An 11,823-nucleotide genomic window follows, 5' to 3' on the forward strand; every position below is an offset into this window, starting at 1 on the left:
CTTGCGCATATCCGGCTCGTTTTGAGTTTGTTTTTATATTTTGCGCATCATGAACAATACTGGAACTTTTTATGGAACCTCAAAGAGCAACGAAAAAACTGGGTCTTTCGAAAAAATCTTTTTTTTTGGCTTGTTCAGAGCCCAATAGTAACTCCATCTCTACTCTAATTCTATTTTCTTGCATCGCAATGGACAATTTATCCATATCTCTTTAATCCCTACTTTAACAAAACTTTCACACACGTTGAAAGTTTGAAAATAGACATCTACACGTTTCACTACGAGGAAATAAAATAAATTTGAAACAGCAACATTTATTCAAGGAATGTTCGCAGTAATACACTTTTTGATAGAAAATTATTTCCATCTTTAGAAAACCTTTGCTTCTTTTCCAATAATGGGAATAATTCTAGAACCAATTATGTACCCAGTCAAAATAAAACTCCAAAGTACTTCGATCGACTAGAAGATTGACATTCAAATTTACAACCCGTAATGTACAAGTCATAAGCGGAAGGTAAGCGAAAAACATTATTTAAAACTATCTCAATGGTTATAATCTTAACAATATATGACATTCATGATTTACAAATCTGTGTCGGTTCTGCGGTCGGTGCAAGTAATTGGGCACATTTCCGGCCACTTTACCCCTACACTCATCTACTTCCATAATGGCCATTTGTGGCATCGTTCAGTTCGTCCAGCAGCGACAATGGAAACCGTGGCTGCTGCTGATGTTGCTGTTGCTGATGCTGCTGCTGCTGTACCGCTCCGTCTCCGATTTGTAAAACGGAGTTAAGATGGTCCATTTCTAGTTTCAACGAAGAAACGCATTCGTGCAGCGGTTGGAGGGAATATCTTTTCCGCGAGCTCTCCTCAACCAGTGCGCGCAGATGATCTATATCCAAACTGGAAGGAGACAAAGGAAGCGACTGAGGATCAGGGCTAATTATGCTTGCCGACTGTTGCCCACTTCCGCCGTTAGAACTATCAGTTGGGTGGAAATTCTGTAAATGAAAAAAGCAACAACACGAGTTTAGGCGGTGATTCTTCGCTCTACTCTTCGATAAGTAGTTTTTTATTCAACAGTGAATTCAAGTGATAATCTCCCTCGACTCAATAAATTACCAACACTAACCTACCCAGTTGCTACCGGTGGTGGGATTGGTGGGATTCCTTCATTAAATTTGCAGCCCGAAATGAACAAATATCTTGAACCGTATTTCCATTTTTGTGACTTACTTTTAAATTATATTCAAGTTTTCATTTATTACACATGGACGTGTGTATATCACACAATATTTAAAAAAATAAAAACGCGAACATGAATTACGAATCAACTTTTAAACAATTGATATAATCACTTCATGAGCATTAATTGCTTTATGCCAATTCTCAAAAAAAGATAAAAAAGATGTTGCTTGTACGAAGATAAGCTGTTAACAAGTTTTACAAGTTTACACTCATTCTATTTAACCAATCAAAATGACCGGCTCCGATGAAGTTGCTCAAAACTTTATTTTTCTATACCAAAAGACATTTTATTTATTTTCGGCTTCATAGGATTAAAAAGCTTAAAAATATGTAAAAGTCATGCATCATCGTCGATACAAACTTTTAAAAAATATTTGAAAATAAAAAGATTGAAAGGTACCATACCAATCAAAACGACTGGTATAATCAGCTGATGACGCTTAGAATAGGTGATACCATTTAAAAATAATGGTGATGCTGAATAATCTATTTTGTGATGGTAACGTTTGCAATAAAAAACATAGACAAATTATCATCGGCGATATGAAAAAGTTAGTCAACCTAATTGAATCAAGTAAATTTTATTGTAAAGTTATATCATTTTAGTACTTTCAAAAATATTCCGACGGCCAGTAAGCCGGCGTTATGGTCCTTGGCTGAAACTTTAGCCATAGCCGATAAAACCAGTCATGTAGGGATGTTTTTCAGTTGTTGTGTGGTTTTCATGACCAAATGCTACTCCGTTTGGGCTTTAAAATGTTGGATTAGGTCCTCTAAGTGTTGTAAACGATTATTCGATTGGTTATAGTTGAGAGGCATAAGGATGGTTAGCAGTGTGGGGTATATCAATTATATTTGACCCGTTCAACTCCTCCGGTGCTCTTTGCGGATGATTTACTGGGACCAGGTATGTCCAAACCACTGAATCGTACTCTTTATGATGTTTTCTGATAAAGTTGCTTAATTTCAGCAGGCACTGCATACTATACACTTCTCCATACGCCGCAAGTCTTGACAATAAGTACAGCGACTTTGTACATAGCTTTCTTGCTGGTTTTCAGGCACGATAGGGCGTTCGATGGGAGTTAAAGGACCCCAAAACATTTTAAATATACTGTAGCAAGCTTCAAAAGCAACAGAAAGTATTAGGATTTTTTACCACTTGCGCCGTATAGCTTAAAAATCTTTGGTCACGTAGTCCGCGATAAAGTTGGATGTTTCAACATATAATCAAACGTAGTTGGGGAAATGTTTTGGCCACAATGGATTCAGTTTAAATGGTACAAATGTCAAACTTGTTCTAAATTCAAAAGAAATGCTACTTTTTATTTCGCTTTTAACAGAATGTTAAAATCATTTTCCGTTTTTACATGAAAAGTCGTTAAAATTTGTCTACTTTTTTTAAATGCAAACGTTAAATTATCGTTTTTAGTTTACAAGAAATTGGCTGATCAAACATGGCACTAAAAGGAAACATGGCAGATTAAATAACATATTATTTTTATATCAGAAATATATTATTTTCATATAAACATTTTTGATTATACACAATATTATTTCACCCGTATTCAACCCTATTCAGCCTATCCACTCACCTGTAAGCTGTTTCCAACCGCGTTGACCATATTCTGCCGAAGCTCACGCACCTCTTCCTCAAGTTCATATTTCTCTTGTTTCTCCACCAGTATGGCGTCCTGTAGCGATTGAAGATCGTTGAAAAATCTATCCTTTGATGCCGCTAGGATACGCTCCGATTCCTGATACAACTTTAGGCGCTCGTGCGCCGTCTCGAGTCGGATTTCCTGGATCCGCACCAACCGATTAAGCTCGGAAAGCTTCTCAGTCAGATCCTTCTCGTTCTCCCCAGCGACCGAGGCCGACTGCTGAAGGGACGAGTTTTCTCCAACCAATTGATCGATCGTACGCTGCGAGTCTTCCAGCTGCAACGTTTTGACGGTCAACTCCGAACGTAGCTCGTCCGCTTCGGACGTTTGTACTTCGGCGGCCAATTTCCAGTCTGCAGCGGTCTGTTCTAGCAGTTCAATCTTGCGTCCCTCGGCCTCAAGTTGCTGTTGAAGGTATTTGTTTTCCTTGTGTACCTGCTGTAGGTCACGCAACTCTTTGAAAACGCTCCTCAGCGAACCCCAAACGTCTCCATCGGACGTTAGAAGGCAGTTGTTCTGGAGCAGGAAAATCAATCGTTCCTTTTCGGTGCGCAGTGTGGTGGCCTCCTGTTTGGCCGTAGCCAGATCGGCTTCGAGCAGAAGGCATCGCTCACGTGCCGATGCCATTTCGCAGCGTAGCTTGGTGCACTTGCCATGTTCGTTCTCCAGCTCCTCCACCCGCTGCTTTGCCTGGTTCCGTTCTCGAGCGTGTTCTTTTACTTTCTGCAACAAGGTACGATTGTTTATCTCGTAACGTTGCAAACGGCGACGATTTTCACTCTCGATCGCCTTCAGCCATAAGCGTAGATTCCGCATTTCATCATCGTCGTCCTCCTGCGCAGTATGTTTGAGGACATTATGACGACAAAGTGGACCATGTTTTGGACAAAGCGATCTTGATTTCTTGCCATTTTTATCCTTCCCATTGTCTTCTCGCTGTTGTTCCATAACTTTCTGTTCGAGCTCGTTGATATCCTTTGCCAATTTCCTGATAGTTTCGGCACTCCGTCGAGCCATGTCATCTCCCCGTTGCTCCCCGGAAGGCTCGTCACTCTTGCCACCCGCAGTAACACACTGACCTAATTTCAACTCTAAGTCCAAGTTCTTCGATTGAATACTTCTAATGTTTCCAAGCAGCAATTGATTGTAATGTTGCTTCGCGCGCTCGCTACACATGGCCAGATCACTCTCCAGGTGCTGCTTTTCACTGACCAGCCGGTTACATTGTTCCTCCAGCTCGCGATTACGTTGACGCAGCGTGCCCAGTTCACATTCCTCCACAGCCGGAGACCGTTGGCAAGGGCGGGATGCCAAGTTTATCGACAAAACTTTCACCTGCGCTTTCAGCTGCTCCACACTGACATCTATCTGTCGCTTGTTGAAGCTCTCCAACGCCAGCTGCGCACTAAGTGTTTCGATTTCGGTTCGATAGCGTTCCACAGTCGCAACAGCTTCGTCCCTTAACGGTCCTTCACGTAGCCGTCGAATTTCTTCTAGCGCTTCCTTCTCCTTCACTGCGAGTGTTTTCGCATGAAGTTGCTGATCTTCGAGCGTTTGTTGAAGTTCCCGGACAACGGTTTGCAGTTCAACGTTCTGCTTTTCGAGCAATGCGTTTTTTTCGAGCAAAGTGGTCTCCCGACGAAAGTGTGCGTCCTTAAAAAGAGCAATTTCGCTTTCCAGTTGCTTTTTGTCATATTCCTTCTTCTCTTTGGCTTGTTCGTTGGTGGCATTGGTTTGCTCTATAATAGAAAATAATTTATTATTCTCCACCAACGTTTGGCGAGTTTCGTTCTTTGCAGCTTCAATAAGAGCTCCTCGTTCACACCGCTCCTTGCTAAGAAGATTGTCCAAAGTAGCGTACGATTCTTTCAATTTGGCATTCTCATTTTGGCACCGATGTAACTCCTCCCGAAACCACCGTTCCGATGCTTTCACCCGACACATCTCGCTATGTTCTTCGCAACCCATTTGTTCCAGATTCTTGACCCTCAGGCAAAGGTTTTCCTTTTCTACGTGCTGTTCTGCAATTTTTTGCTTAAGATACTCATTTGCCTTTTCTTTACACTCGAGACGAATCGTTATATCACGTAGCTCCGAACGGATACGTAACAATTCACGACCGTTTGGATCCACGGGTGCTTCCTTGAGGCGTGCTATTTCCTTACGTACCGCCTCCAACTCCGATAGCAAATAATTTTTTTCATCCGAAAGCTTATCTAGCTTTTTACTCCAGCTCAGCTCGATTTCATTACGTATTTCGTTCCATTTGTACTTGTACGCCAACAGCTCCGTCTTGGTCTGGTACAACTCCGTATTTAGTTGCACGAAGCGCTGATGCAGATCGCCGCCACCTGTACATCCGAGGACGGGGGTGGGCTTTTCCCTAGCAGCGCCTGGTTCGGAGAAGGAAAAGTTTCCCGAATCGTAGTTGGTGGCACTTTCGTCCTGCTCACCGAAAATACCGTGCCGCGTTTGCCTGGGCGTGGACGGGTGGCTGCCACCTTCGATTGGCATTTCCGAAACATAAGACAACTGCGACGATGACGGTGATGGATGCAGCAACAGCTGGTGCCATGTTTGACCGGAGCGAGAATTATGTTCCTCCATCCCGGAACCAGGCACCGCTTGAACGCCCTCGTCGCTTGCATCGTGAATCAACCTGGACATACCGCAAATTGGAGCTGCTGGAATGGTGGCACGGAACACATAAACACAGATTACTACTTCACCGCACTGATTTCATGCTGTACGTGCATTTCCCAATACTGGCGGATAATAAATCCACACTATTTGGCACTGATTTTACACTTCATTGCTTGCAGAAGTGCTTTCTTTTACTTTCGCCAACGAAAGCAGTTTCATTTGAAGGACATTGCCTTTTTGCCAAATGACGTATCATGCAAATTACGATGCAATGTAAACACTACGCTGATAAGTAGGGATGCACAAACAGCCTCGGAACTGTGAACCACTCCATGAAGGACCTGCCCAATAACCTTCTCATTAAGAAGTTAATCTCCTTCCTTATCCACCATCTTGTAAATTCATAAAATCGTGTCCAAAGTGTAGTTTTGTTAATTTTTTTTGTTAGTTTTTCCCTTTTAATAAATCTTAAAAAAAAAACCCAATCGATGACCCTTTCGAGTTCTGGGCCGATTATACAATTCATAAATGATCGGATCTTTTGGACTATCATTCATTTGAACGGATCGGTACCGCAATGAGTGCAAGGTGGACCTGACAACTCTAGCAGGATTTGTCAAGGCGGTGCTTTTTCCAGAATTTTATTGTTGTTTTCAGTAGAAACATCGTAAAACATGAGTATTAGGTCGATCCAGTGGAATGAATTTAATTGTCGTGTTTGATTGCTTATTTTAATATAAATTATGTTTGTATCAAGTAAATCGGAATGTTAACAATTGGTGCAAGTTAACAAGTGATGTGTAAGTATCCGCTAGCTCAATTTACATTCCAGCCCATAGAAAGCTCGGTTCGGAAAAAGTAGTTTGTTTACAAAATAACATGCAGAATATCGTTAGCCCTCTGGGGTCTTTTTCACATTTTCAAAATTTTCCCTGGTCGTACACCAGAATTATCTGTGGATTAATTACATTCAATTTCAATAAGGCAACGAGGTTTTTCTTTTTGTGACCCTAGGTCTAGCACTTGTGCATTCGTGTTATTGCAGCAATGTGCATTTGCATTCTCTTATAACACACTTTCGCTCCACACAGAGCTTGCAATGAGCTGCAGAGAAACCAGGTGTTGAAGTACATTCGTGGGAATGATGCTGCTGCTTGGTGCAGGAGAGCGGAAATCTCTCGTTGAGCTCTCCATCTTTCTTGCACATTTATGTTTGCCCTCACGATAGACCCAGCAGATCATTGTTGTGCATTCACAATAGATGTCCCGTAGTCGAGCCGCGACGACCGTTCGTTTGTGATCGGCAGCAAAAATAGCGGTTTTGGCTGGAGCAGCAGTTGCTGGCGGAGTAGACTCCTCCATGATACTCAGTACTTCGACAGCTCTCGATTTGATCGTGTGTGTCCGCCCACAGTTTTGGTACAACTTTACGCGAAGGAAAATGTGATTAAAAGGTGTGTCCCAGTGGTTGAACGAAAACAGATGGTTTTGTGTTTCAAAGCTGTGCTATGTGTTTTGTTCTTTAACGTCGGAACGAAGATTATCGGCGCTTGAAACGTGCTTGGGGAAAAAGGGGTGGTGATAGTTGAAGTTTGTAATACCATACAACGGTTGCGGTCATTACTTCGTCAGTGTCATACATCACCGCAGATCTGCCATTTAGTGCAAAGTGGAAGTGCTTTGTGCCACTAAAGATAGGAACACAACAGAGAGCATGGCTTCACTGTCATTGCCGCGCGTTCTGCAGCACCGGAAGTCTCCCGTAGAGATCGAGAGGGAAAATCTCGTTAAACACTTGGTATGATAACGCTTCATTACGACTACATTGGTTCTGTACATTCTCCTAGCGAAAGAACCATGCACTGAAAATAATCGCATTGCCTTCTTTCTCACAAAAACATCTCTTTAACCGACCGATCGGATCTTTAAACGGTTTTTACTTTACTCACGACGGAACAAGGGGCCGCAAGGTACAAGGGACACGCTCAATCGACTGTAAAAATATGAAACATGTGTGCAACACCTGGCACGAATGAGTCAGTTTCATTCATTGATTCTACCGGAATGCGTACGCATGTTCTCTCGCCCACGACACACTAACACAATAATACACCGCACACATACACCGCACCGGACATACACATAGATCCACCGCAATACTATCGGTGCTATTTATTTTGAAACCAAACCAAATGATGGTGTTTATGTCTGCGGTTCAACGCCATCCGGATTGAGTCATTGCCATCGCGATGACTTCCGTTTCTAAAGTTAAAGTTTATTGTCGATATGGAATCCCACCCCAAACCGCAGGGCGGAAGCAATGCCATCGAATTCCGGCATATCATGCATCCACTTGTCAGCGCGTTTTAAGGTTCTGGTTGAATGAAACATGTCCCTTGAAACTTCTCCATTCGCTGGAGAGTGGACAATTGATTTTCTATTGAATAACCGTTATCTGTGTCTCCAAATAAACTGTAAATCACAGGAAAACATCATTAAATAGAGTGAACTGTTAAACATTTTTAAACATTGAGACCGTAAAGAATGTTTTATATAGTAGTATGTATTTGACACACGTTACGGTTTTTTAAAATGCCGTTATTGTCTTGTAAATTAATTTAACCTTACCGAACATAATTCCCAATCAAAACTTAAACATATATTATAGTGGTATAGAAATGCTTTGTTCGTTTTTATGAATTGCTTTTTAAGAACGTTTTATTTATGACCAACAAACTTTAACTTGATCTAATTAGCGAAACTGCCTCCTCCAATCGACGAATGCGGGTGTATTTTTTTAAGGTGTTATTTCAATTTCACATCAAGGTTTTGCTGCCACAATCTTATGGTGTGGATGATTGAATTAGTTCTCGTGTTACGATCTTTTAATCGAATCACATACTCCGCTCCTTCTTTTTGGTTTGGAAAATAGATGCATACTCAAACGATACGTAACAAAGGGCATGCTTTCGCTGAATGAGATCGATGTGCCCATGGCAACTCCGTGACGGCGGTTTTACATTAGTGAAAAGATCGACAGGAAAGTGAATCGGAACGGATATCGCGTTCCTTCTCGCCGGTTGCCGTACGTTCCCGGCACGGTCGGGTGGTTGCATGGAAAAGTGTGAAAAGTGTGTAGTCTGTAATGCATGTGTATGTGTGTGTGCCAAAGGTACAAAAGAAATGGGGAAAAGTAGATCCCATTTCTAATGCAATTTCCATCGGCGATTTAGACGCTCGGGACGCACCGGAGGAAGCAAGAGAGAAGAAAACTGCATTCACTGGAAAATGGCACCAATGGGCGCTAAAACATCCAATTGGAAAGTGCAAGATGCCGCATATTAGGATGTGGTTTGACAGACACTAAACAACTGGCTCGTTGCGCTAGGTTTTTACCACATTTTTTAATGTTGGTAATTTTGCAGCATTTTTTCGCTACCCGTAATGGAAAGTACGCAGACACAAAAGCGTTTATGATCGTTTGTCATTAAAATTTTATAATCTTTTGGACACCGGTAGTGGTAGCTTTCGGTATTAAGTGAGAAGATAATTTATTGAAACTATAAAACTTACATTTTTATTTTAGATAAACAATGGCAGTAAGAATTCAGTTGGATTCGTTTTTACAAAACAATTAGATAGAGATTTTGAAATTAAAACTACACTAATAACATTTTTCATACTAATTATTTCTTTGTTGGTTCCCTCCAGAAACTGAAACTATCTTCTGTTTTAGGAAACGCAAACGCAGTGAAAACTTTTTTTCACATATTTGATATATTTCTTAACTATAAACTAAATTATTTCTTCACATAATTGCAAATTCTAAACTAATTAATCCTTTTATTTGAAAATTTATGCAAGGTAGGAAATTCGATTCAAGTCATTTCGATTATTTCCGTCCAAAGAAATAGCATTGCTATGGGTCACCGGCCACCGGTAGTGAATGGTTGATAAATATTTGGGGGAATTCACCGGCACAGTGACGGTTCCAATAGAACTATGTAGTTTTTTACATGCAGCTTACTACTAGTGCTATGTTTATTTGATATGAAAAATTGTTTTATTTAAAAACAAAATAGTTACCAAATATACGATGAAATGGACCTGCTTCAGGTTTACCGATTGATCTCGTGGGCGAGCTTCTTCTTGGCATAGCGACCTCTTGGTCATGCCTGCCCGTTAAGGGCTTACGAGACTTGTTTTCCTGTTGTGCGTGGATAGTCACAGTCCGTACAGGGGAGGGTCCGGTCTCGGTTGGGATTCGAACCCACGCCGTCGAGGTGGTGAGCCCCGGCGTTCATGGGCCAATTTTCTAACCGGCGCTACCGCTCGACCGAAGCCAGTGTGCGAGGATGATGGACCATTAGCCATGGCCTAACAAACAATGCTTCTTGAGCGGTTCATGTTGGCAACTTTCCTAGAACCAACGAGCTTATGTTCACTGCTTACGGTGCGGGATATTGCATAAACAACCGTTGTATGTGGCTGCTGCCATAAACAACGTCACGGGCATCACCCCTACTACATGGTCTCGACATCGTGAGTAATCATCGATAAACGACGAAGGCCGCCCAACCCCGTGACACACCAGCGTGGAAGCATCCGGTGTCGATGATCCCGCGGGCAAGTCATCATAAATCTTCCAAACTCGATGCAACATCGAAGTTCAATCACGCCTAAAACAAAGCGGTAGAAGCCGGCGAAGCCAGCTAACGTGGCGTTGCTGTTGATACAATTGGGAAGCACCTTCTAAGGAAGTTGTAATCGGGGATGGGTGGGATTTTTTTTATCACATCCAGAGCCTCCTATCTATCGAAACACTCCACACGCTGATTAGATACGAAATTTATCTGCACGGCAGCAGAGGTTGACAAAGGGGCCAAAAGCTACATTGGCTTCGTGGATACAGTTTTTCATTAACCACCAGCAATATTGGTTGCGCGCAGAGGTCAGTGTGATTGTGTGGACCTGGTAGCAAATCATTTGTTAATTTTTCGAAATATCGTTTATGATGTGAGTGAACACGAAGAAAGTTTTCGCAAAATATTTGACTGCCGCGATGCGCATAAAAAAATCTTTTGTATGGAAAAGATCAAATGCATAATTGTTTATTACGGTATTAACTTCAATATCGATCGGGAATTGTGGAGCAGTTCGAACGCTTAATTTAATTTGTCCACAATTTCCTGAGGCGTAGCTAGTCCACGACGACAGTTGATATTGATGGCATTGCACCAGGTCGTCAGTATCGGTTAGGATCAGGAAGTGACTCGTTGGGTGTTGTGCTTGTTAAAAAGTGGGGTTCTTATCTCTTCATTCAGTGCATGACGTGTATGTTTAAAACAATTCAACAAGTGTTGATTCAAGTTTTAAAAAATCCCGGAGCTTAGCAATAGCGTGTTCTCGTTCAACTTGCAAAGAAAATTTCAAGACTAACATTCGATGGCACTGATAGAAACCAGTGACTCACCAGAAAAAGTGTCATTATCGATCTTTGGGGTGTGTTAGTGCGACGTCCAAAAGTGATAACAGAAAAAAAAACCTCTGTTTCCGTTTATCAGCGTTGGAGAACTTGTCTCACTTGTGTGTACCTAGAGAAAATCAGCACATAAAGCACCAAATTAGGATTCCCGATTTGAAAAATGTTCAAGCTTAAATCTGTTAAACGTTCTATAAATGCTATTCTAAATGTTGTGCAGCATTGTCATATGTAACTAATTTTGAACTGTAAACTGATATGATAGAAAGCTGTTGATCTCTTTATCAAAAATTAAAATTAAATTTTATCGGATTCAACCTCACTTCAATTTCTTAATAAATCATAATCCTTACACTTCTCTTTGTCATTGCCGTCAGATATATCTTCCGTTGTCATGAGCACCGCATCTTAAGTTGCAATCCTTTGTTGTTTGCCTCTTAAATCTTGTTACGCATATATGGGATTCTCAAAATATAACGAGAAAAAAAGCAGAAAAGTCGAGCAACACCGTTTGTTAAACCATTTAGTAACCAGAATCAACGATATTAGAGTACTAAAATAGCAATAAACATGTTGTACATAATAAGGACCGAATATGTTTCTTACAATGGGCAAAATATCGAATACATGAATTTGTGTTCAGCACATTTTCATAGCATGTCTTATTGGAGTTCAACTGTTTTCATAAAATTAATTAATTCACGAAACATTCTGAACCGTAAAAGTTCTAATTAATTCTGTAAAAGAAATGGAGTCATATTGCTATTTTTTGTTCTTCGA

General features: G+C 41.2%; 1 protein-coding gene across 2 annotated transcripts; it reads right to left on the reverse strand.

The window, feature by feature from the left end:
- Positions 1 to 294: 294 nt before the first annotated feature.
- On the reverse strand, positions 295 to 5,783 carry LOC131263316 (centrosomal protein of 290 kDa-like). 2 transcript variants are annotated; one of them, XM_058265495.1, is made up of 2 exons: positions 2,850 to 5,783; positions 295 to 1,007 (listed from the first exon to the last, which is right to left on the reverse strand). In XM_058265495.1, the coding sequence occupies exons 1-2, from the start codon at positions 5,583 to 5,585 to the stop codon at positions 657 to 659; spliced, it is 3,087 nt and encodes a 1,028-aa protein (XP_058121478.1). In that variant the 5' UTR covers positions 5,586 to 5,783; the 3' UTR covers positions 295 to 656. The 2 variants fall into 2 exon arrangements, with proteins under 2 accessions (XP_058121478.1, XP_058121479.1); XM_058265496.1 differs by having other exon boundaries at positions 731 to 909.
- Positions 5,784 to 11,823: the final 6,040 nt, after the last annotated feature.

The sequence above is a fragment of the Anopheles coustani genome, chromosome 2 (assembly GCF_943734705.1).
Source record: "Anopheles coustani chromosome 2, idAnoCousDA_361_x.2, whole genome shotgun sequence".
Lineage (NCBI taxonomy): Eukaryota > Metazoa > Arthropoda > Insecta > Diptera > Culicidae > Anopheles > Anopheles coustani.

Excerpts from the sequence above, each read along its gene's own strand:
- LOC131263316 (XM_058265495.1), bottom strand. The coding sequence starts at position 5,585 with ATGTCCAGGTTGATTCACGATGCAAGCGACGAGGGCGTTCAAGCGGTG. Across the intron at positions 1,008-2,849 it reads CGGTTGGAAACAGCTTACAG|AATTTCCACCCAACTGATAG; the intron begins GTGAGTGGATAG and ends TTTCATTTACAG.